At 44.5% G+C, this 26,859-nt stretch overlaps 1 protein-coding gene across 15 annotated transcripts in view; it reads right to left on the reverse strand.

Annotated features, from left to right (window-relative positions):
- SEZ6L (seizure related 6 homolog like) overlaps positions 1–26,859 on the reverse strand; it is a 217,342-nt gene that overhangs the window by 78,542 nt on the left and 111,941 nt on the right. For all 15 annotated transcript variants that reach the window (XM_074004128.1, XM_045363908.3, XM_074004127.1 and 12 more), the window contains 4 exons: positions 12,366–13,088; positions 11,086–11,219; positions 8,492–8,684; positions 6,390–6,575 (listed from right to left, as the gene is read on the reverse strand). In XM_074004128.1, coding sequence (XP_073860229.1) covers positions 6,390–6,575; positions 8,492–8,684; positions 11,086–11,219; positions 12,366–13,088 — 1,236 coding nt within the window. The remainder of the gene's footprint in view (positions 1–6,389; positions 6,576–8,491; positions 8,685–11,085; positions 11,220–12,365; positions 13,089–26,859) is intronic.

The raw sequence follows: 26,859 nt of genomic DNA on the forward strand, positions 1-26,859 counted from the left end.
AGGATATAAACAGGCAGTTCACAAAAGAAGAAATATATTTCTAGTACTAAGTAAGCACAAAAAAATTCAGCCTCACTAATAAAAAATGAAATGCAAATCTAAACTGTATTCTACTTTCATCCACCTAATTGGCCAAGATAAAAAGCAGCCATAAAATCTGGAGATGGTAAGGGTGATGGGAAAGGCTCACTCTCATCATAACTAGTTAGAATGCAAACTGTTATGACCTTTCAGGAGGATGATTTAGTGAAAAGCCTAGAAAACATGCTCAAACACTTTGACCTGGCAAATATGGTTCTGGATAATTATAATAAGAAAAGATTTACAGATTTGCACCGAGAGTTAGGAATGAGGATATCTTGTTTCTAAGAATGAAAAATAACAAACAAACAAACAAAAAACCAAGATGAATGTCCACTCATTTTTAGTGAAATACGTCATGTGCCACATAACAGTATTTCAATTTACAACAGAGCGCATATATGATAGTGGCCCCATAAGATTTTAATATTATATTTTTATTGTATCTTTTCTATGTTTAGATAAACAAACACCATTGTGTTAAAAGTATTCAGCACAGTAACATGCTGTACAGGTTAGTAGCTGAGAAGCAATAGGCTGTACCATATAGCCTAGGTGTGTAGTAGGCTATACCATCAAGGTTCGTGTACATACACTCTATGATGTTGATGCAATGATGACGTCACCTAGAGATGCATTTCCTAGAACATATCCCCATCGTTAAGTAATGCATAACTGTAAATACACTCCAGCCATTCAGAAATTAAATACCATGTTCTCAAAGAATACTTCAGCATATAGGAAGATGCTGCTTTTTAAGTGGAAACAAACAAAAAAAAACCAGTTAGAAAATAGTGTGCCATACCTATTTTAATGAGATATTTGCAAGGATCTATTGAGACCATGAATATAAAAGTGATTTGTTCCTATTTCTTACACTTCACTATTTCTTGAAAAATTTCTTACCAGAATCATCTATTACTTTTATCATAAAAATCTAATAAAAAATATTAAAAAGTGATGTGTGCACTGGAAAGAACACTTTCCAGTTCACAAGCAAGAAGGTGTTCTTATTTGTACTCTAATTCTTAGGAAATATTTGGTTCTGAGGAAATTGTTTTCTCACGTACTATTTGGGAGAGCAGTTTTGAATTTTCTTTTCTCTTTTTTTGAGACTTTTCTTTTCTTTTTTTTTGAAACAAAGTTCTGCTCTGTCACTGAGGCTAGAGTGCAGTGGCATGATCTCGGCTCACAGCAACCTCTGCCTCCCGGGTTCAAGCGATTCTCCTGCCTCAGCCTCCTGAGTAGCTGGGATTACAGGTGCCCACTACCACGCCCGGCTAATTTTTGTATTTTCAGTAGAGATGGGGTTTCACCATCTTGGCCAGGCTGGTCTCAAACCCTTGACCTCGTAATCCACCTGCCTTGGCCTCCCAAAATGCCGGGATTACAGGCATGAGCCGCTGCACTTGGCCAGTTTTGAATTTTCTAAGGAGAGGTGGTGGGCAGCAGACACCTCTCACTGACTGTCACAGGCAGTCCAGGAGGAAGGGATGTGAAGTATAGCCCAGGGTTATGACTGGGTAAAGTCCTACACCACGACCAGGGTTTCACTGGGAGCCATTTCTGTCTTTCAGGAGGATCAAAGGAGCTTGAAAAATATTTCCTTCCCTAGCACAGGACGCTTGGTTCCCCCTTCCTTTTCAGAGAAATAGGAGAGGAAGCAAAAGTGGGACAGGTTATTTGGAACCATCTCACAGATGGCTAAGGTGTTTGTAGGTTCCACAAAAGCTGGGACACTTTTTGTTTGCTTGCTTTCATCATAATACCAGCAACCAGAAGAGCTCCTGGTGTGTAGAATGTGGTCAGTAAATATTTATTGAGTAACAACCATTAATTTTGCAAAATAGGAAAAAAGAAGTTCAAGGTGTTACGCCACTTCCTCAAGGACATACACATAATAAGTGGAGCAGTTGAGATTCAAGCTCAGGCTGCCTCACTCCAGTATCTCTTACTGAAGTCGCTACTCCGCTGTCTGTCTTATTTATGATAACCTGTTAATCCAGAAAGGTACATGGAATATAGTGAGTGCTTTATAAAATGTTTCTTGAATGAAAGAATGAATATTTTTTCCTTTTTGTATCTCTAGTATCAGCTCAAAGCTTGATACATAGCAGGTACCCATTAAATGTTTGTTGAATGATAGTATGACTGAATGGGGCTTGTGGTAGCAGAGAAGGGTGGATAACTCTTCTCTCCGCTCCAGACTGTGTTGTGACCTACAGCAAAGACATTGCCAAGAAGCTCCATACTTCTTTCAGGACCACAGACAGAAAACTAGATTCATTTCTCTCTCCAGGCTGCCCTTCTGTCCTAGAGGAGAGGTTGTCCTGTGAAATAAGCCAGCCCTAGGTTCAAACCTTGCCAGTTAGCTGCTGTGGATCTAAGACAAGTCACTTGAGTTTACCCACTGTAAAATGGTGATAAGTCCACCCTCCTTATAGGACAGTAGTGAGAAATCAATGAAATGATGGGTACGGGGAGCTTAGTGCCATTCCTGGCACAGAGTGGGCACTCAAAGCATAGTCAATTCTATTGCCCTGTGGTTCAGGAGCTGAGTGATGGAGGACACTGTCCCTGGTGGGGGGCTCTGGCCATCTGTCCTCCCAAGCCGTTGATCGTTTGCAGCTTCTCTGCTTCCCTTCTTTGCCTGATTAAGCCGACTGATGGCTCTGTTTGGCTTCAATTTGCCAGCCGTGCCTTCCCATCCATCTTTCTTAGTACAAATTGAAGCTTAATTCCTCCCTGATTTCACACATAGATAAAAATTAATGTAAGAGAGGCGTGGAAACCAACTGCCCTATGGTTTGGATTTTTATCTTTGTTTAAAAAAAAGAAAGAAAAATTCTGGAGGGCCTTGGGGGAACAATACTGTAACAATTAAATCTCGGAATTCATCATTAACTCTCATTTGCTTTTTGAGCTCCACTTGGCTATGAATAACTGGAGGGTGGGAATTATGTTTTATTATTTCCAATATTGTCTTCACACACGGCTCCTAGCCTGGCACATAGTAGGTGGCAGGGCAACCTATGCTGTCTCAACCACCATCAGGACTTTCGAGAATTCCGAAAGGGTTTTGTTCTCTTGAGAGCTGAAGATGACCAAGGCTGTGCCTACTGGTACAGGGATAGTGTGGTACAGACCAGTGCTTCTCCAGGTGTAATGTGCACATGAGTCACCCAAGGGACATGTTAAAGTGAACATTTTGATTCATTTGGTTTTGCATGGAGCTCAGGATTATGCATTTCTAATAATTTTGCTAGTCTGAGGAGCACACTTTGAGTAAGGAAGCTGTAAGGGGAAGAGCTCAGGAGAGAAGGGTTCTGGACTAAGTTCTGCCACTTCAAGTATGTTACTTCATCTCTCTAAGCCTCATTCTCTTTTCCTATGAAAGTGGTAATCTTATCTCCCTGAGTTCAAGTGAAATAGTAGATATTGTCCATCTTGATTTCCATGGATGCACTCTGACCACCCTCAATCATTTTTGCCAAATAGAAGTCAGAATGATCACCCTTATGCTTACATTTTTCCAGATATCTCCTGCCTAGTCCACCTGTCTTCTCAAGACCTTGAGCAGTACAGTTTCTGACCACTGCCCCAGCCTCCTGTCCTGATATTTTCTCTGCACTTTAGCCAGATTGATCTTATGTATTTATTTGCTCTCTCAAACTCATTGAGTTCCTTCCCACCTCTGAACCTTAGCATATGCTAGTGCATCTGCCTGGAATGATCCCCTCCCCCCCCGGCCATTTTCCACCCTCAGTCTATTTCCTACTCAACTTCCAAATCTTGGCGTGTCATCAGGTAATCCTTCCTTGACCCTTCGCTCATCACTGTCCTCCTCCCAGGTGAGGTCCTCTATCACATCTTCTTCCTGCACACGTTTTCTCCACTGCAACGCCTCTCACAATCACTGGTGTCTTCTCTGTCCTCACTCGGCATCATTCCACCCTGTGAATTTCTTTCCTGGTCCTTAACACAATCTGTTACCAGCATGTTTGCATCCTTGTTTACTCATTTACACACTACAGCCTCACCTTGACTAGAAACTCTGTGACAGCAGGAACTGGGTCAGGGTTCCTGCAATAGCTCTAGCAACAGGTGCAATGCCTACCACACAGTGAGTGCTCAATGGATGTTTGTTGAATGAGTACATAGATAGGAAAGCCTCTGAATGACAAACAATGCCCAACAGGTGCTTAAAATTCCATCTGTCCTTGAAGTCTCAGATTCTATCAGCTGGCTCAGCAGGCCTACTTCTCTTTACTAGAGGGCATCAGACTGCCTCAGCAGCCTACCTTCAACAATTTCTGGGCTGGGCGTGGTGGCTCACGCCTGTAATCCCAGCACTTTGGGAGGCCGAGGTGGGTGGATCACAAGGTCAAGAGATCGAGAGCACCCTGGCTAACACAGTGAAACCCCATCTCTAGTAAAAATACAAAAAATTAGCCGGGCGTGGTGGTGGGTGCCTGTAGTCCCACCTGCTCGGGAGGCAGGAGAATGGCGTGAACCCGGGGGGCGGAGCTTGCAGTGAGTGGAGATCATGCCACTGCACTGCAGCCTGGGCTACAGAGAGAGACTCCATCTCAAAAAAAAAAAAAAAAAAAACCACCACCACAACAAACAAACAAACAAAATTTCTGTGTGGTGACTGAGTAAGTGACTTCATCTCCATGAGCCTCATCTGTAAAATGGGGATAATGGCTCCCATCCTATGGGATTGCTGTGAGGATTAAATGCAGCTGCTGGCATGGTGCACAACACACATTGGCTGGGCTTGAAAAATGGCAGTAGTTACACTCAAAGCACACGAAAGAAAAGAAAAAAATTATTTTATTTTTTTATGTAAAAGCTTTGTGCATCAAATAACACTGTTAAGAAATGAAAAGACAACCCATGAAATGGGAGAAAATATTTGCAAACCACTGATAAGGGTCTAGTGATCAGAATATATAATGAATGCTTACAACTCAACAATAAAAAGACAAACAACCTGATAAAAAATGGGCAAAGGACTTGACTAGACATTTCCCCCAAGAAGATCTACAAATGGCCAAACACACACGTGAAAAGATGCTTGACATCATTAATCATCAGGGAAATGGAAATTAACACCACGAGATCCCTTCATACCCATAAGGATGGCTATAATAAAAACAATGACGTGGAAAATAACATGTGTGGGCAAGGATGTGGAGAAACTGGTACCCTCACATTGCTGGGGGGAAGTAAAATGGTGCAGCTGCTGTGGAAAATCATTTGATGGTTCCTCAAAAAGTTATCCCTACAATGACCATAAGACCCAGCAATCCCACTCTCAAGTATATATTTAAGAGAAATGAAAACCATATCCACACAAAAAACTTGCGTACAAGTATTCATAGCAGCATTGTTCCTAATAGCTGAAAAGTAGAAACAACTCAAATGTCTACTAATGAATAAACAGATCGACAAAATGTGGTACATCCATACAATGGAATATTATTCAGCCATAAAAAGAAATGAAGTACTGATACATGCTACAACATGCATGAACCTTGAAAACACAGTGCTAAGTGCTAAGTGAAAGAAGTCAGACATAAAAGTCACATATTGGCCGGGCGCGGTGGCTCACGCCTGTAATCCCTGCACTTTGGGAGGCCGAGGCGGGCGGATCACGAGGTCAGGAGATCGAGACCATCCTGGCTAACACGGTGAAACCCCGTCTCTACTAAAATACAAAAAATTAGCCGGGTGCGGTGGCGGGCGCCTGTAGTCCCAGCTACTCGGGAGGCTGAGGCAGGAGAATGGCGCGAACCCGGGAGGCGGAGCTTGCAGTGAGCCGAGATGGTGCCACTGCACTCCAGCCTGGGCTACAGAGTGAAGACTCCGCCTCAAAAAAAAAAAAAAAAAGTCACATATTATATGATTCAATTTACATAAAATACCCACAGTAGATAAACCCACGGAGACAGAATGCAGATGGATGGTTGCCGGGGAGTGTGGGGAGGAAGGAGGGGTGGGGAGTGACTGCTTTCAGTACAGTGTTTCCATTTGGGGCGTTAAAGATGTTTCAGAGCTAGATAGTAGTGATGGTTGCACAGTAGTGTGAACATACTAAAATGTCTCCAGTGTTAAATTTCATATTATGTGTATTTTGCTCCAATACAAAAAACTAAATAAATAGCAATAGTCATCTATATTTGGAGCAGTTTCTTCCCCTTGGCTGAAAGCCATTCCCTGAGGTCACTCGTGATGTTCTACAGGTTGGTCTTTCCCCTCTCAGCTGGACCATCAGGTTTGGTCCGGCTGAGACTGGAGCATACCTGAGCAGATGGGCTCCTGGCTGCTCCAGTGCGGCTTGGAGGCATTGATGCACGTCAGCATCTTAGCGCCCTGGAGCTCATAGCCCAGGTGGCAGTGGAAGTGGGCCACCCCACCTGAGTGCAGGTCCATCACCGTGACATCCCCAGAGTCAGGCCGGCGGGGAAAGTTGCAGCTCAGCATGAAGGCTGGGAAGAAATGCAGAGGCAGACTCAGTCACTACTCGGAGCGGGAGATCAAGAACCTGACCCACATCCTGGGAGCCAATTTGTGCTGGGGAGAGAAGATGAGGCCCCTGGGGACTCCAGAGCTCCAGAGAACGCTATTTTTGTGACTCTCTTTGATCATATAGTGCTGAAGCTGCCAGGTTAGCACTTTCTTGGGGCTTAAAAATTGCCACTTTGCCTAACCAGAGACAGCGGGTTTGGGATGAAAAACGAGTTTCCATACCTCCTTTGAACCTATCTCTATCTATGTGGACACAAAATGGCCTTCTCTCTGGGACTGGGAGGGGCAAGACCACCCAGGAAGTTTAGTCCCACCTGCATGCACATCTTGGGTGCTTGTTAAAAATGCAGATGCTTGAACCAGGTCTTTGGGAAATGCCCAAGGATATGAAAGCTTGAGAACTACTGGCCTGTGAGACAAGAGCTTGGGGTTTGGAGGGAAAACCAATGTTAGTTTACATTCTTACTCTATCAATTACAAATGATGTCACCTTGAGACAAGGACTTAGTGCCTCCACCTTACAGGTGGTGGAAGGGATTAAATGAGATAACACAGAGAAAGAGCCTCCTTCGCAGTCAGTAGATGGGGGTAGTAAAAGGGTGCATGGGGCCATATTGAATTCTTCAGTTTTCACAAGAGGATGTCAAATTCATCCTAGCTTCTTCACCCTAGACCATAGTCTGACTTCTGCTGCAGCATAGAATATCTGTATTCTCAGTACTGATTAGGAGGAGTACATTCACGTTCACAATTCAAATTCCTTTTTGTTGTTGCTTTTAAATTCACAACAACAGCAAAGGGAAGTATCCATATTGAAAGGCTGTGATGAAGTGGACACTCCCCTATACAGTCATCCACCTGTTTCAGAAACAGGTGAGAGAAAAGTTGAAAAGAGTTATTGTTTTGAAATGTCTGGATGATTTGATACAAAACATGATGACTCTCAATATCTGGTTGCATGGTTCACAAATCCACTTTCCATTCAGATATTTCAGCAGTTGGTAAGTATCCAAGGGAAAGTTCCTGGGTGAGGCAAAGGAGACCTGAAGTCATGGGAACTGCGCAGGAGGAAATGGGGTGGAGGGAGAGGGGAAGAAAAGAGGAAGAAAAAGGGGGACTAGGAAAGGAGAGAGAGAGAGAGAGAAGGGAGGGAAAATAGAGGGTGGAAAGGAAGAGAAAGAGAGGAGGAAATGAAGAAACACACAAGAAGAGAGGGAGGAGAAAAGAAGGAAGGAGAAAGGAAGTAAGAGAAGAGAGGAATGAACAGAGAGCAAAACAGAGGAGACTTAGGAACAGACCAAAAGGAAAAACAGTAGAGGAAGAAGAAAAGAGAGAAGGATCCTGTTAAGGCTCTTTATCAGGAGTCTGTGGACACACAGGGGATCTACGTATTGAAATCAGGGTCTGCCAACTTGAATGAAGGGAAGTTACATGCTTATTTTCATTAGCCTCTACCTTAGCTGTGCTATTTCCTGACAACAAACTGCAACATTGTAGTAGAACCTGTGACTTTGACACCAAGAGAAACCACAGATATTTTTCACATCATAACGGATATCTCAGCATATTTCTTATGCTCCTTAGTACTTTGAAATGTCAACAATTATAAGAACTACTAGAAGATATTGTTTAATGAATTAATAAAAAGCACATAGATTATGGCATCATAGATTATAACAGTATTTTGATAACTGCAATTCAGTAATACTGTTTTCTTTAAACTTGTATATATTTTATTTTATACTTTAAAAAACATTATTGTGAGAAGGGGTTTGTGGGTTTTACCAAACTGTCAGAGAGGCCCCTGGCACAAAAAGTTTTAAAATCCTTTTCTCCAGAGGGAAACTGAGGCTCATCAGCCTTGGCCTGATCCTACCCTGGTAGTGTAGCTGGAAGGTCCCAAGGCCGTCGTCCTGGAAGGTCCGGAAGTAGACGGAGATGGTGTTGGTGGGGCTTCGGATTACCTGACCCTCCACCAGGAGTGTCTGGTTGGCCAGGACGGTCAGGGTGGGGCCATCCACCCCGCGGATGGACAGCAGTTCCCCCTCGGACAGGTTCACACTCTTCACCTGGGAACAGGCAGAAGCAGACAGAGACACACTCTGAGTTGTGTTTGAGACAGAGCCCTCTGAGGTTGCAAAGATGTCACTGAAAAGTGGCCCAGGCACTGATAGCCCCTGGTCAATGGGACCGCTGGATCCCATACCCAGCCCACAGGAGCCCTGGGAACATCAAGGTCCCTCTAATTTCCCCAGAATCCAAGGGGATAGAGTGAAACCAAACTGCAAGGCAGAGGCATTGCAAGGGACTTGCAATGTGAGGCCCCCATTGCTGTGTCCTGTAAGAGGGGTCTTTGGCAGAGGCCCTGGATGCTAGCGGGTGGGATACATTATCCTGGAGCTGGTAAGTGGAGGCAGCATTTGGATCAGCTTGTGCTTGAGGTCCAATCTCCAGGGAGCCGGGAGAGGCATTCCACCAGAATGTATACTCTCCAAGGATAGGGATTTCTCCATGCTGTTCCATGTTTCCAGTGCCTAGAATAGTACCTGGCACATATTAGGTGCTCAGAAAATATTACAAAAAGATTGAATATGTTCTTCCATTTTCTGCATAAATTGGTAAGTGAGGGGTGGAGTCCTCATTTCTAGGGCACTCTCTGGCCCACTCTCTTATCCTCCCAAATGGTGGCTACAACTGCAGGACAATCAACCTCTACCTCAAAGGATCAGGCGCTTGCTTTGCCATTTACACTCTGCGGGATTTGAGAAGAAAGAAAGGAGATACTTTAGTTGTATGCAGGGAGGCTGAACAAATGGTATGTGCATGTGTGTGTGTAAGGGAGACTTTAGTCAGGTTTCCATGCCCAATTTGAAGACTTATGCTTTTATGAGTAGGGTTTGGAATTTTAGTTTCTCTGCCTCTCCTCTAAACAGGGCAGGCCTTACCCACAAGCTCTTCTTCCTTCAGGCCTTATATCTTATCCTCTTTTCTCTTGGATGAACTCCTACTCATTCACCAAAGCCCCATTAAAATTGCCCTCATCTATGAGACCTTCCCTGATTGCCAAGGAGTTTGCCTGTCCCTTTGCTGTGATTCCACAACATCCTCTGTAGACACCAACTAGAGTCCCTATTAAATGGCATCCTATGTATTTCTCTTTTAGGGCAGGCATTGCATCAGTTTTTTATATCAATATATTCTCCTGTATCAACAGCTTTGCCTGGCGCATAGCAATTGCTCAATGAATGAATGAATACTGTGCCTGGTAAAAGGCTCCACACAGTGTTGGACACATAGTGGGTCCAATACTCTTCATGACATGGAGGAAAGGGTTCATTAAGCACTAGAATCATCTGGACTGCAGATTTTCTCCAGTTTATTTTAATTCCATGAACAATTATTAAGCACTGACAGTGTGCCACACACTGTGCAAAGCTCTGGGGTCTGCAAAGACTACAGGTTCTACTGCTGAGGGGCCTACCTTTTATTTTTGTGAAAACAAAAACAAAAACAAAAACCCTTCCTAAGGTAAGGTCATACACCTGCCCCAGCTCAGAAACTTTTGATGGCTTTTTATTTCCCATGAGAAAAAGGAACATATTCAGGGTGATTAGCATACTGAAGATAACGGATAACATGCACTGCATGGTCGCGATTTCTGCTGGGCTCTGGCCAAATGATCTCTCTCTCTCTCCTCTCTCTCTCTCTGCTGGACTGTGGCCAAATGCTCTCTGCATTGTCATATTTTCTGCTCCCTCAAATTTTAAAAAGCAGTAACGTTATTCCTATTTTATTGATGGGGAAACTGAGGCTCAGAGAGGTGAATCTCCTTGCTCAAAGTCACGCAGTTTTAACTGGAAGAGGTAGGACTTAAAACCCAGATGTTTGAGCATTATGCCATCCTGCTTTTCCTCTCTTACTGTGTGGGCAAAAGTTTAAGAATAAAATGTTCTAATAATCAGAAAATGAAGGAAAGCAAGCAAACAAGCAAGCAAGCAAGCAAGCAAGAAAGAAGGAGAAAGAGAAAGAGAAAGAAGCAAGAACGCAAGCAAGCAAGCAAGAAAGAGAAAGAGAAAAAGAAAGAGAGAGAAAGAAACAAGCAAGCAAGCAAGCAAGAATCAAATGAATCTGGTGGAGCTTCTGTGTGTGTGTGTGTGTGTGTGTGTGTGTGTGTGTGTGTGTGACAGAGAGAGAGAGAGAGAGAGAGAGACAGAGAGAGAGATAAGCAGAGTATCAAGGGATTTTCCTTCTGGGAAATGCCTCAGAATTTGTCAGCATGTCCCCTCCATCCCTACCAAGATATTTTAGCGAGGCATTGAGTTAAGAACTCCTACTCATTCGCCAAAACCCAGCTAAAGTTGGCCTGGTCTAGCAAAGACGGAACCAAACTGGTAAGCCTGACTCATGCAATCCTCCTGAGACTTCCTGCTAGAAGAGGCTGCCTCTTGTGAGATACCCTCCTGGGGTTACCTGGAGCTCCACCCCATAGCCAGTGTAGACTGTCACGTTGTATGTGCACTCCAGAAAGTTGTTGAGGGGCAGCGGTGGGTAGTCGCTGGAGTCAATGTACCCCTCAGGATTGGAGAAGCTTACACTGCAGAGAGCTGGAAGGAAGGACTTTAATTAGGACACCAAAGACAACTTGGATGTAAGCTCAACCATGGGCTGTGGGGTGGAATGGGGGCTTTAGGGGAACCTGCATTTTGCTGTTCCCATCTGTCCTTCTGCTGTTAATTCGTCAGCTCCAGAATCGACATGATAATAAAAATAGCAATAATTGATGGGAATGATCGCTTACTATATCCTGCTAGGCACCATTTTAGCCAGTCAACAGGGGTGACCCCACTCATTCTCATAGGGACGGATAATATTTCATCCCCATTTTACAGGGAAGTAAACAAAAGCTCAGAGAGGGGCCAAGCTCAAACAGCAAGCAGGATTTGGACCCAGAGCTCACATGCTTAGGAGGATGGCCACACTGCACTTGTCCAAAACCCGTGTATGCTTGACAACTGGGGGTCCCTCTCCCATTTTAAAGATGGTAGAGAAGACTGGAGCACAGAAGCGCATTTTGTCAAGTCTAGAAAACACATGCGATGCTAAAGGTAATGTACTTTGAAAAGGCTAGTGGCTTTGAAGCAGGTTAAATGAAGAATTCTGTTCCCAGATGAAAAGATTCTGAATCTTGCTCATTAGCTGTGTGACCTTTGGCAGGTTGTTTGGGGGTCTCAGGGTTTCAGTTGTTTCATCTTTAAAATGGGGATGTTGGCTGAGTGTCCTGGCTCATGCCTGTAGTCCCAGTGCTTTGGGAGGCTGAGGTGGGAGGATTGCTTGAGCCCAGGAGTTCCCCAGCCTGGACAACAAGCAAGACCCCCTTTCTAAAAAAAAAAAAAAAATTAGCTGGACATCATGGTGCATGCTTGTAGTCCCAGCTACTAAAGAGGCGGAGGCAAGAGGATCACTTGAGCATGGGAGTTTGAGGCTGCAGTGAGCTATGATCGTGCCATGGCACTCCAGCCTGGGTGACAGATCAAGACCCTGTTGCTAAAACAACCTCCCAAAACAACAACAAACAAATGAAATGAGGCTGTTAATTCTGAGCCACAGGGCGAAACTCATAGTCAGTGCTCAATAGATGGTAACTGATGGTGGGGCTTGGGCTTCTTGAGCTTCCTCTACCTCCATGCCCTGAGCATAGTGAGTGCCTCATGGCTGTTTCAGGAGGGCTTCAGAAGTTGGGGGCTCCATACCTGGTGCCTGCTCGGTGGTGATGACCGTGGTGGTGATAATGGTGGAGGTAGTAGTCTCCTGGCTCTCTTCTGAGGCTGACCCAGTCAGCTCATTCTCACCTTTGTCCATCAGGGCCATGGGGCTGGTGTCCTCTTGTGGGGCCTCCTGGGCCATGTCAGGCCCAGGTTCCCCAGGTTCTGACCTCTGGGGGAGCGTGTGGGCCATATAGGGCTGCGAAGTGAAGGGGGAGATTTGCAGGGGTGCGGGTGTTGTGGGGACTGCACTCTCCTTTCTGTCCAGCCAGAGGGGTACTTCTGATGCTTCCTCGGAGGCCACAATAGGGTCTGGGTCCCCCGGTGGGCCAGGCTTCTCCGTGGAGGAGGAGAGGAGACCCAGGCCCTGGGACGCTGGCTGGGACCCCGCCCTTTGGACAGTGGCTGCAGAGGTGGCCTTGGGCCTCAGCTGCTTCCTGGCGGAGTTCACCTGCTTGAGCGAAGGCGGTTTCTTCTTGGGGGGCAAGGCGTGCTTGGGGCGGGCCTCCTCTGGAAGCAGCGGTGACAGGGCTGGGGTGTCGTGATGTGCAGAGGGTAGGGTCCCATCCAGCTCCAGCTCTCCCAGCACTTCCCCGGACTGTGAGGAACTGGGGGGTGCAGTTACCAGTCTCTCTTCGGGGTGCTCTTTGCCAGGACTGCCTCTCTCCAGGGCTCCTGAGGGCAGGAGGTAAGGACCCTCGGGAAGAGCGTCTTGGAAGAGGAGAAAAGACACCAATTAGTTTGGGGAGATTTAGGACCTTCACCTGCTGTCAGACTCTGAGGATGGCCCTCCTAAGGGCGGTGCCCAAGGCTCGTCAGGCTGGCCTCTAAACCAACTCTTCCTTTCTCTGTCCCTCCCTTCATTTCTTTTTTCTCCTCCTTCCCTCTCACCCTCTTCCTCTTCTTTCTTCCTTCTTTTCCTCCTACCCTCCCTCTCTCTCCTTCCTACCCTCCCTCTCTCTCCTTCCTTCCTTCCTTCTTCCTCCTTCCTCTTTTCTTTCTTTCTTCCTTCTTCCTCCTTCCTCTTCTTTCTTTCTTTCTTTCTTTCTTTCTTTCTTTCTTTCTTTCTTTCTTTCTTTCTTTCTTTCTTTCTTTCTTTCTTTCTTTCTCTCTCTCTCTCTCTCTTTCTTTCTTTCTTTCTTTCTTTCTTTCTTTCTTTCTTTCTTTCTTTCTTTTCTTCTTCCCTCCCTCCCTTCCTCCCTCCTTCCTTTCTTCTTCCATTTTTCTTTCTTCCTTCCTCCTTCATTTCCTTCCCTCATTCCTCCACTTCCTTCCTTCCTTCTTTTTCCTGAAGACTTGGGCTTGATCATGCCAGGACTGAGTTAAGCATTAGGAGTATAGAAACAAAAAGCACAGGGGTCTCACTGCCTGGTTGTATATGTACTGGGAAAGGGGATGGGAAAGTAGACACAATCATATTTGATATGATGAATGCTTGGAAAGAGAAAAGCTTGTGTGCTAGGAGGACAGAGAAGACAGGCCCCTAACCCCGTCTGCAGGACAGGCCTGCTGTGTACAGTTGGGCAGATTGCTCCCTGTACAAAGACATGCGGCGGCTAAGAGGATGAGTGGAGATGGACACCAGGCCACACTCTCTTTTCCAAGCTGTGTGCTCTGGCTGGGCTTGTTAGGGGGAGCAAAGTTTTTTTTAAATTCAAGTTTTAATTTTAAGTTCTGGGGCACATGCGCAGGATGTGCAGGTTTGTTACATAGGTAAACATGTGCCACGGTGGTTTGCTGCACCCATCAACCCATTGCCTAGTTATGAAGCCCAGCATGCATTACCTATTTTTCCTAATGCTCTCCTTTCCCCCGCCCCAACCCCCAACAGGCCCCAGTGTGTGCTATTCCCCTCCCTGTGTCCATGTGTTCTCATTGTTCAGCTCCCACTTGTAAGTGAGAACATGTGGTGTTTGGTTTTCTGTTCCTGCCTTAGTTTGCTAGGGATAACGTCTTCCAGCTCCATCCATGTCCCTGCAAAGGACATGATTTTGTTTGTCTTTATGGCTGCATAGTATTCCACGGTGTACATGTGCCACATTTTCTTTACCCAGTCTATCATTGATGGGCATTGGGTTGATTCCACATCTTTGCTATTGTGAATAGTGCAGCAATGAACATGGGCATACGTGTACCTTTGTAATAGAATGATTTATATTCTTTTGGGTATATACCCAGTAATGGGATTGCTGGGTCAAATGGTATTTCTGGTTCTAGATATCTGAGGAATCTCAGCACCGTCTTCCACAATGGTTGAATTAATTTATATTCCCACCAACAGTGTAAAAGCGGGGTTGGGGGAAGTAAATTTTAAACTGAAAGAGTGTAAGAGTGACCTTGTGGGAGACACGGAAATATTTTAGGATTCAGAATCACGAGGCAGATTCAGAACAGAGGCCTGTGTGAAGACCCACGGAGGTTTGGAGGCTGGGCAGAGGTGGGCACAAAAGAATTGGAAGGGGTTTTGGAGCACAAGTGGAGGGTACGGGGGATAAAGCTGGTATGATAGGGAGACAGGGGCCAGGCCCTGGAGGGCCTTGTATACCTTGCAAACTTCTTGTAATTCATTTTGTTTTTTCTGGAGACGGATCTCACGACGGCTGGTTGCAAACTCCTGGAATCAAGTAATCCTCCCACCTCGGTCCCCATCCTTACGATTTATTTTTGTCTTGAAGGTAAAACCATTTAGTCATTTTAAAGAAGGGCTGGCCCAGGCGGCTATCTGGAAGAATGGTGCTGGAAACCAGCATTGTTTGCTTTTTAAAGACCCAGTTCTGCCAATTGCTGGTTAACGACTTCACTCTCCGAGCCTCAGTTCCCTCAGCTGTCAAATGGGGCTATCATTACCTGTTTCCTGGGGTTGCCATCATTCAGCGAGTTGATGTGTGCAAAGCACTTAGGACAGCGCCTCACCCGTAGTGAGTGCTTAGCAAATGCCAGCTGCCGTCACGGTTTTTACTCTTGTCATTGCAATCACAGCCCCTCGGCAGGAAACTGGAGCAATCAGAACATCCCTGTGATGATGTCTAGATAGAGAGGAATTACATCACGGGGACAAAGGCCCTCAGACTGATAGCTGTCCTTGTCGATTTTCTGCAGAGAGACACTCACTCAGCTACAGTCTCTAGGCCCTCCAGTGCTGTCATTTAAATTTATTTCAGCAGTCGTTGGAGAGGCTCATTTACTTTCATGGAGTTGGCGGCAGTGGCTTAATCTATATAGACTGCAACAGTTTGCAACTGGCATCAACAAATGTTCCTGTTGTGTAACATTGATTACCAGCCAGTGTTCCTTCCAGGCCGCCAGTGATGCTGGGCCAGGAGTGGGTATCTGGGAGCTGTGTGAGTGGATGGTATTAGGGCAGGTCAAGGTCATTCAGGCATCAGGCAGATTTCCTAGTCTAAGGTGGGGAGTAGTGAAGCTTCAGAGTTAGGGTTCAAATCCTGCCGGTTACAGTTACAAGCTGAGTGAGTCTGGGCAAGTCCTTGAAACTTACTGAGGTTCAGCAGCCTCTTCTGTATAATGTATAATATAATTCTATCTACCTTGTTGGATTAGACCAGACGTGGATCTGCCCCAAAGCAATGGCTTTTATGCTCACTGTTGCTTTTCTAAAATGATTGATGTTGACCATCTTTGTAGACAGTGGAGTGAAAAGAGGGGGAAGGGACAAAAAGACAGGGGGAGGGGAGGGGTCAGGACACCCAGCTTCCAAGACCCAGCTGTGGTACAACACAAAGTACTTGGATACAACCAGGAGCTGGGGGACCTGGGTGGTGTCCTATCTTGGCCACTATTCACTAGCATGACTCTGCACGGGTCTCCTCTTCTCTCCATCTCCTCTATGTGTCAAAGGGGCAGCCAGACTGCATATGATGGAAGAGCCTTTCTAGCTCAGACATTGTTGGGTTTTTGAAATGACCAGGGAATTGACAATTGTTCTTAGAGCCATTTGTTAACCCTGCTAAATTGGGGAAGGTAACTGCTGAATCCCAACAGGGAGTTTTATTTATTTATTTATTTTTTTGGATTATCTGGCCAGCCAGCTCTTTTACAAACATTACCCCTTGATTATAAGCAGGAACGAGAGAGAGAGAGACAGACAGAGAGAGAGGGAGAGAGAGAGCATGATTGGGAGCACACATTGTGTCATCTGCACACAAGGAGGTGACCAAAAGCACATCAATTCACCTTATCCAAAACAACAGTGATATTTATAATGTTTTAGTTTTGATTGCTTTGTTGAGTGATGAAGAGGGCTTTGCATCCATTGCCTCGTTTTTAATTCTTTCTCAACCTTATCAGGCAGAAATTATTGTTCCTATTTTCTGAATGATCAAAGTGAGGTTTTGGGATGTTAAATCAATTTTGAGGTCACACAGCAAAGCTGGGTTTCAAATCTCAGTTTTTCTGACCCCAAAGACCATGCTACTAGCTCTCTTAAGAAATATGGGATATTGGTGTCATTTGGCATCCTCCTCCTCAGTTTAAATCAGCCTCTTCCCTTTCCCCCTCATTTTGTTTGTCTCTGTTGGGTGGGCTAGAGTGTTTTTCTAATCTCCAACCCCACCCCTGCAGAATTCAGACCCAGCACATCTGAATCTCCAGGGCTGGGTCTTGGGAAGCTGATGATTGAAAAAGTCCTCTGGTGACTTTTATTATCAGGGTTGTCAGGGAAGTTTGGGAACATGTGAACCCACCTGACTTACTACGTGTTCCTCATCTGTTTTGTCTTCTAAGTGCCTGAGGACACAGGTAGCAGGAAACAAAGTATGGGTTTGTGCAGCAGGTGGTGACTCTTTGACTCTTTCAAGGCTTGTGATCTCCTCTAGCAATCCCAGTCCTCCAAGACCCAAATACAGTCAAAGGAACAGAAGGAAATGCAAGAAAACAGATTCCCTAATTGGCTCCCTCTTCACAGCTGCTGTTCTTACTCTCTGGGTCCCCCAGGGTACAAGGGTGCTAACCACAGCAGCTATAAAGCACTTTAGGAAGGAAACCCAGCTGGGTCCGGAGTCAGCCTTTTCCCACTGAAAACCTGACCATCAAGGAGAGTTTTGTATCCACCAGATAAATTCATCTCTCAGTCCCTACCATGCCCTTTTCCTTAATCATACACAGGCTTGGATCTTGCTAGCTGGCTCCAAACTTAAGGCCAAGTCCAACACAGATGATATGCATCTGTGGTCTGCAACATAGGCAGCCCACAGGCCTCATTCTTAGCCAGGATGTTGGCCAGATTAGTGCCGTGCAAAACCAAGTCCCATTGGGAATTAGCGAAAATTGTACTTCAGGGCCTCAGCAGGAAACTGGAGCAATCAGAATATCCCCATGATGATGTCCAGATAGAGAAGAATTACGTCATGGGGACAAAACTCCGTATCCAGCAACTTTATAACTTGCTCCAATAGCCTTGTTTTTCTTGGTGTCCGATGACCACTGAGTTAAATTAACTCATTTTTTTCAGACATTTAAAATTTTCAAACATGATAGTCACATTTATCTGATTCTTCCTTTATTATGTACATACGGAGCTCTACTCAAATGCGGTAAATCAATCAATCAAAGTGTTGGGTGTTCACTTTCTCCTACGGTTGACACTCGACACAAGAGACTGAACATTCTAAGATACGGCCCCTGCCCTCAAGGAGTCAGGAAAACAGACACACGCTGATAATCCACTACAGAGATCGAACAGAAGAAATGGCGCTTTCCTTAAATGCACGCTGATGTTGCTTTTCCCCCCAGGGACAGAGCCATGCCACATCGAAGGCAGTTGAACATTTGTTCTGCCATCCAAGTTGGGGAGGCAGTGTATCTCTCTTTCTCTCCCATTTTTCTAACTTTGATGGGGAGATAGGAGATTAGACTAGGAACATCCCATTAAAGTGAAAAAAAAAAAAAAAGGCACAAGCTCGGCCAGGTGTGGTGGATTACACCTGTAATCCCAGCACTTTGGGAGGCTGAGGCAGGCAGATCACTTGAGGTCAGGAGTTGAAGACCAGCCTGGCCAACATTGTGAAATCCCATCTCTACTAAAAATACAAACATTAGTCAGGTGTGGTGGCAGGTGCCTGTAATCCCAGCTACTTGGGAAGCTGAGGCAGGAGAATCGCTTGAACCCAGAAGGTGGAGGTGTCACTGAGCCACTTACTGCACTGCAGCTTGGGCAACAGAGCAAAAATTCCATCTCAAAAAAAAAAAAAAAAAAAAAAGAAAGAAAGAAAAAGCACAAGCTCTGAAGCTGAAGGTTTGTATCTTAAATCCCCAGCCGCAGCAGAACGCCTGGGAGAGGCACAGAATTCCAAGCAGTAGCGTGACACATCATCGTGCAGGCACAAGGTGATGTGAGTGAAGAAACGAGAGCTGGGAGATGCTACTGCTATAATGTTCAGTGAAAAGAACGAGATATAAAATTCTATGGTATGTGTGAAAATGACTAGAAGCAACCAAGTAAAACAAATTGCAATGCAGAGAATCATGTTTTGACTTGAAGAATGGCGCTAAGATGGAGGCCCTGGGGGCCTCTGGGTGTATTTTCTCCTTCCTACTTTTTGGCATTTTCCAAAATATGTATAATAAGTACTTAAAAGACTTTCTTAAATGAAATAAATATTTACAGAACGAGCTGACTTTAAGATGCTGTCTCTAGCCCCTGGTGATTGAGAGGTCTAGGAATGCACACACATGGTTGTAACCACAGAAGCACTTCACAGACTGAGTCACTGAGCCTCTCTGGAATGCAGTTTCCTGGTGGAGATGACCACCATTTTTCCCTCATGGCACTATGTACAGTAACTACCTTTAGGACGCAGGACTGGCAGGTGAATCAATGGATGTATTTTCGGTAAAAGGTACTGCAGAAATGCTAGTCACTATTCTAATCCTCATTAATACCCAATCCAGTGGTTATTTCTTATACTTCAGACTCCACAATACAAAGACTCGCCCAACCTGCCTTGGTAGTTTGTTTGGCCCCAACGGGGACAAAACCGAAAACAAATATCACATCTTAAAGATCCAAAGGCTCCTGGAGATCATGATTACAAACTGCCCAGCAAACGAGTGTGAGGTTCAAAGAGGGGAAGCAGTTGTCCAGAGTCAACACAGCACTTCAGTAGCAGTGAAAGAACAAGGCTGTTTGAGGCTTGAAAAACCACAGCAGAGCACATCAAACAAAATTAAAAACAAAGCCAGGAACATCTGGACTGATGAAGGCATAGAATCAGCTGTACTGCCAGTTACTTTTATGCCTTCGATATCTAGGCTTGATCATTTTTGCTGGGTGACAAGGGGCTGCTCTGTGCATTGTAGGAAATGGAGCAGCACCCCTAGCTTCTACCCACTAGATACCAGCAGCAAACCTCCCCCAACCTGCATGCCCTACCCTCCCATCCTCTGTCCAGTTGTGACAACCAAAAATGATTCCAAACACTGCCAGATGTTTCCCTGGGTGGCACGGTTGCTTCTGGTTGAAGACCACTGGGTTAATCACAGTGAACACAACACAGACGTGATCTAGCGCTGCCCTCAGGACTGAGAAAGTCTTCCTTTCCAATTCCTGGAATTGATCAGTTTTGTGTTGCTTGTATCATTGAATTTTAGGGTCGGACAAGATCTTAGCTTAATCTCTATTTTATAAATAAAGAAGTTGGATTTAGCGAGAGCTGAGTTTCCCTGTCTCGGGCACGTTTGATAATCACTTCATTCATCCATTTATCATTCATTCATTCATTCATTCATTCATTCATTCATTCAGGACTTATGACATGCTCGTCACTGGGCCAGGCAACAGCTACTAGCACCCCGAGGTCCACTTGGAAGGATAGATTCATAGTGTTGATCCCATTTGCACTTTGAGAAGACCTTCTGGAACAAAAGGCAGAGGTGGTGGTGGCCTTGCGGGCAGCAGGGGTCTTCCCTATCAGTCAGTTGCAACCCTCTGCCTGTATGCCCATGCTAACAACACTGCTATTCAAGTGGCGATTTATACTCCACAGAGTTCATTCCCTCTTACGCTCTCATTCCGCTCTCCAAACAATACTGTAAAGTTGACATCTTGTTTTTCCCATTTTACAGGTGAAAAAAAAAAAAAAGGTTCCTACAGGGGAAGTGACCTGTTCAAGATCATAGAGAGAAAACTGGGGTAGAGTTAGACACTTTCTGACATTGTTTCCCGTGCACTTTTCCTCTTTCCCACATCTTCAAATAATTATTTCCTGTGAAATAGTTTATTCAAAAAATTCAAGAATACCCGAGAGGTAAGAAATAAAAAATACAAGCATTTCTCTCCCACGTTCTGTTCACCAATCCTGCTTTCTACAGGGTATCCGTGTTAATTGTAATCTTGTTTAAACCATTGTTAGGGTTTTTTTTTTTTTTTTTTTCCCTATGGAAGTACGTGGGAGGTAAGAAATAAAAAATACAAGCATTTCGCTCCCACGTTCTGTTCACCAATCCTGCTTTCTACAGGGTATCAGTGTTAATTGTAATCTTGTTTAAACCGTTGTTAGGGTTTTTTTTTTTTCTATGGAGTTCTGTTCTGTCATCCAGGCTGGAGTGCAGCGGTGCAATCTCAGCTCACTGCAACCTCCACCTCCTGGGTTTAAGTGATCCTCCCATTTCAATCTCCAGAACAGTTAGGGTTACAGGCATGAGCCAATATGCCTGGCTAATTTTTTTCTGTATTTTTAGTAGAGACAGGGTTGCACCATGTTGACCAGGCTGGTCTTGAACTCCTGAGCTCAAGTGATCCATGTGCCTTGGCCTCCCAAAGTGCTGGGATGATAGGCGTGAGCCACTGCACCCCGCCAAGTCTTGTTTCGTCTCTAAATAAAATGTATTGATATAAAAACTGTTACATATTTTTACTTTAAAAGGCAAAATAGCACTTAGGAGTGTGAGATTGGGAGTCAGAACTGTTTGTGTTCTGGACTTAGCTCACCGTTACTGCCGGGAAGACCCTGGACAGCTGCTCCCCTCCTCCGGGGCTCACTGTTCTCATCTGTAAGGTGGGATTTCATCAGTTTTGTCTTTTGGAGTTGTTAGACAGTAAAATGAAATCATGCCAGTAAAACGCAGAGCTCACACAGCATCCTGCCAGCCATCATGAACACATATGTCATTTTCTATCTGTCTGAACATTTACAAAGTTATCACATGGCATATATTGTTCTGTCACTTACTAACACATTTTGATATATTTCAGTCAATCAAAAAGAGTTAAAGGCTAACGCAGCAAATACCCACATATGTGCACCTTCATCTTAAAGAATAGAATATTCCTGATACAGTTGAAGCCCCTGCCTTTCCTCCCCCATAACATTCTCCATCTCCTTCTCCACCCCCTGGGAATGGACTACTGCCCTGAATGTGGCATTTAGCATTCTCATGTATTATGTGCACTTGTTCTTATTTTACTGCTATTATTTATTGTATGCATTTATTTGTTACAGATATAAATATCTGTGAACAATATATGGCATTGTGTTGTACATTTTAAAATATTATATAAATGCTGTCATACCATAGGAATTATCCCGAAACCTGCTTTTTTTCTGTTGTTGTTGTTGTTGTTGTTGATCAACACTTTATGGAATTCATCTGTGTTGATAAGTATAGTTGAGACAGATTCATTTTTCACTGCTGTATAGTATTCCACTACATTAGTATTCTACCACCAACTTTGTACTTAGAAGCCATGGGCTTTCGGCTAGAACATACACAGTCACTTTACTCTTTTTAAATGATTACATTAAAATATATACGTCACTGAAGCAGTCTCCTATTGACTAATGCTTGAATGATTGCCATTCCCCTCCCTTCCTCCAATTAGTACCACAATTAATACGCATCTTTGGTGATTACATTCACATAATTTCTTAAGGAGGGTGTACTAGAAGTTGTATTGCAACCAGATGCAATGGCTCACGCCTGTAATCCCAGCACTCTGGGAGGCCAAGACGGGTGGATCATGAGGTCAGGAGTTCAAGACCAGCCTGGCCAATATGGTGAAACGCCGTCTCTATTAAAAATACAAAAATTAGCCAGGCATGGTGGCGTGCCTGTAGTCCCAGCTACTCGGGAGGCTGAGGCAGAAGAATCGCTTGAACCCGGGAAGTGGAGGTTGCAGTGAGCCAAAATCACACCACTGCACTCAAGCCTGGGCGACAGGGCGAGATTCCATCTTAAAAAAAAAAATTGCATTGCTCATTGCTCAGCCAAAAGATTTTTACACATTTAAAATTTTGATTGACATAGAGAAAAAAATCACCTTCAGAATAACCTGAACCTATTTACCCTGCCACCAACTCTATTGGAGAGTGCTGCTGCTCTTCAGTAGTGAAGTCAGCATTTCATTTCTGATGATTTTAACTAGACCGTCTAAATTGGAATCTGGGGCAGCTGGATACTGGCACGGGAGGCTTCTAAAAAGCCCCCTTGATGATTTTTGAGGTGCTCTCTAGCTTTCTCTAGATGCTGCTTTCTACCTGAAGCTGTGCTTCCAGTTGGTCCCAACCTTTCACCTGCCTTACCACACTTTTATCTCAAGAGTATCCAGGGAGCCTATTCTAGGGTGCTTTGCAGACGTGCTCCACATCAACCAGAGTTTATGTAACAGGTCAGACTGGAGATCCATGGTAAATGAGGGCTAGGAAGACAGTCTGGGTTCAATGGCGTGAGAACCAAAGAGGCTTCACTGAAACAGCAATAGATTTTTAGGTAAACAGGCTGCCTGGTCATGTCCCAAAGCTGAGGGACCTTTGTGGTCATTGACACGTACTAGCATGTTGCAAAGTGTTCACAATACAAAGCATTGTTTACAGTAGCAAAAGTCTGGAAACAACATATACACCCCTCCACAGAGGACTAGTTATATGATTGTAGAAACACAGTAAAATATCTACAGGGTTTAAAGGAATGAGATGAAGTCACTGGTGAATAACATAGAGTGTAACATGGCAAGAACTTTCAAAATTATTTGTACATCTTCCCTTTGACTCATGAGTCTGCTTCTGGGAATTTATCCTACAGAGAGATGTTTGCCCATGTGCAAAGTGATACACAGATGGGTTAAGCAATGCAGCCGCATTTGTAGTAGAAAAAGACTAGAGGATAAATCAAGAATACGTCAATAAACTTAAGTCAATTACAGAACATCCAGGTGGAATGCCATGCAGCTGAGACAAGAGAATGATGACGCTATCTATGCACCGAAGAGGAGAGGTGGCCAAGGATTCTGTAATGTTAAAAAGTAAGATGCAGTGGAATCTAAAAGGTGGAACTCACAGAAGCAGAAGGTAGAATGGTGTTTACCAGCAGGGTGGGTAGGGGCAGGTAGGGATTAAGGAGATGTTGGTCAAAGAATACATAATTTAAATTAGGAGTTCTTAGTTTGTTTTCCACTGCTTATCACAGAACGTTGGAACTGGTTAATTTGTAAAGAAAAGAAGGCTGGGCGCGGTGGCTCACACCTGTAATCCCAGCACTTTGGGAGGCCAAGGCAGGTGGATCACGAGGTCAGGAGATCAAGACCATCTTGGCTAACACGGTGAAACCCCGTCTCTACTAAAAAAAATACAAAAAAACTAGCCGGGCGTGGTGGCGGCCGCCTGTAGTCCCAGCTACTCTAGAGGCTGAGGCAGGAGAATGGCGTAAACCCGGGAGGGGGAGCTTGCAGTGAGCTGAGATCGCGCCACTGCACTCCAGCCTGGGCGACAGAGCGAGACTCTGTCTCAAAAAAAAAAAAAAAAAAAAAAAGAAAGAAAAAAAAAAAGAAAAGAAACTTATTTCTTACAATTCTGGAGGCTGAGAAGCCCATGGCTTGGCATCTGGTGAGGCCTTCCTCCTGGTGGGGACTCTCACAGGGACGCAGAGCCTCACGAGGCTGCAGGGCGGAGCATGCTAATATGCTCATATCTCTCTTCTGCTTCTTATAAAGCCACCAATTGTACTCCTATGATAACCCATTAATCCATTAATCCATTAATTCAGGAGTGGTTAATCCATTTGTGAGGGCAAAGCCCTCCTGATCCAACAGCCTCTTAAAGGCACCACCTCTCAATACTGTCACCCTGGGGATTAAATTCCAACATGAGTCTTAGAAGGGACAATAATTTAAGCCAAAGCATAGGAGGGATAAGTTTAAGGGATCCATTGTATGACATGATGACTACAGTGAATAACAAGGTATTGTATCCTTAAAAATTGCTAAGAGATTAGATTACAAGTGTTCTTACCCCCCAAAATAATAAGTGTGTGAAGTAGGGCATGTGTTAATTAGCTTGACTTAGCCATTCCACGATGCCTGCATATTTCAAAACATCATGTTGTATATATTTATCATATACAATGACTAATTTTATTAGTCAATTAAAAATAGACAAATTTTGAAAAATGAGTTCTCTGAACACCAGGTTTCCCTTGGGTTCAGCTCTATGTCAATACAGATGCAGCGGAGGTGAGCAGCTCAGAATTGAACTGTAATGACAGTTCTTTGCTCATAAGGGTGGAGTGGGGAGAGGTGGGGGTGTAGAGTGCAGTTTTAGGAATGTTTTCAGACTATATAGACAAATTAGCTGCTTAGTCCTACTAGCAATAAAGGAGACTTCTTTCTAAAAAGAAAACAAAAACCAAGGTGCTGAATGATGTGCAGAGTATGTTACCTTTTGTGCAAAAACAGGGAGAGAAAATAAGGCTACATATATTTGCATTTGCTTACCTGTGCATAAAGGAGCTTTGAAAGAATATACAAGAAATGAACTGTGCTGGTTATAGGGGAGGTGAGGCATTGGAAATAGAATCATGAGGAATAAAGGTGGAAAGGAGAATTTTCATTATAGACTTTTTCTTACATGCATATATGTGTATATATGTGTGTATAAATGTATGTATGTATTTATAGGGAGACTATTACTTATTCGAAAACAGTGTAACAAATTGAAAAATAATAAAAAGAATGGCATAGCTGTATGTCAACACAATTCAGTGTGAAGCAAGAAGAATCAAGGTAGGCAGGTGTGCATCCCAGCCCTCATGTGTGTATATTTGAAGCAGGTAATGGGCTTTGCCTCAGCAGAGTAGAAATGAGGTTTGGGCTCAAAGAGAGAACCACTTTTTATTTTTTTTATTGTGTATCATTTTATACAGTTTGATTGTTTTGCCACATGAATGCTATTTTTATAGCAACAATTAAAGAAGAAATAATTAACTCCCTTTGTCACCTCAATTTCAGAGGAGGGCAGAGAACAAACCCTAGCCTTCTCAGGTTTTCTAACTACTCTTACATTTCCGTGGGGAGCAGGGAAATCTGCTTCTCTCCTGCAGGGAGTCCCCAAGAAAAGACACTTGGGTTCTACCTCTCCAGGGGGAGGAGGGATGTTTGGGGGCATTTAGCAAATGCTGAGGAGCTGATGATGTTTCCAGAAGTTCTGTAATTCTGAACGTAGCTGTGCATGGGTGACAGGGAGCAAGGTGTAGACATTACTCACACAAGAGCAAGTGCCCTGGCCCCATCCTGATGGAAACTGCTACAGCCTTGTCCTCAGCCTTCTCATAGATCAGTTGTTCTTACTTCCTTTCTTTTCGCCCAATTTTTTCCTCAGGATGAACATGGACAGATCTCTATTCCATGTACTTCCTCTACCTGGAGATGAATTTATTGGCAGTGAGAGAGGAAAGGCAGGAAAGAAGAGGAGGAGGCTGGGGTCATCGATTGACTCTATGTGATTCTACACCTCCAATGTCATGGCACAGGAAAACCCCAAGACCCCCAGCCTTCCTCTTCCTATTAGTGTCAGTGGCTGGGTGGGAAAGCAAGGCTGGAAGCAAAGCCCCATCACATTCTCCTATAAGCAGTTCACCCTCCATGGGAGGAGAGACAAAGAAAATCTCAATACTGGGTCTGCCTAAACCAGGAGGCCATCCAGTGTTCATCCCTTAGGTTCTGCTCAACACTGTGAAAAAAGTCGCCTAAGGCGATTACTTGCAGTGGCGTGGTGCAGTCACAGACAGAGCATAGGAAATACCCAAGGGAAATGCCTAACTTTCCATGGGAAGTGGAGGCACTGGAGAGTCATTCAGCGTGGTTGGGTGGGAAGTTGAATGAGCTCAACTTTTCCTTTTTTCCTTCTTTCCTTCCCTTTCTTCCCTGTTTCCTCCCTTCCTCCCTCCCTCCCTCCCTCCCTTCCTTCCTTCCTTCCTTCCTTCCTTCCTTCCTTCCTTCCTTCCTCCCTCCCTCCCTCTCTCCCTCCCTCCCTCTCTCCCTCCTTCACTCCCTCTCTCCTTCCTTCCTCTTTCTTTTCCTTCCTTCCTTCTTTCCTTCCTTCCTTCTTTCCTTCCTTCCTCCCTCCCTCTCTCCCTCCTTCACTCCCTCTCTCCTTCCTTCCTCTTTCTTTCTTTTCCTTCCTTCCTTTCTTCCTTCTTTTCTTATCTTTCCTTCTCTCTTTTCTTTCTTTCTTTCCTTTCTTTCTTTCTTTCTTTC

The sequence above is a fragment of the Macaca fascicularis genome, chromosome 10 (assembly GCF_037993035.2).
Source record: "Macaca fascicularis isolate 582-1 chromosome 10, T2T-MFA8v1.1".
In the NCBI taxonomy this organism is placed as follows: Eukaryota; Metazoa; Chordata; class Mammalia; order Primates; family Cercopithecidae; genus Macaca; species Macaca fascicularis.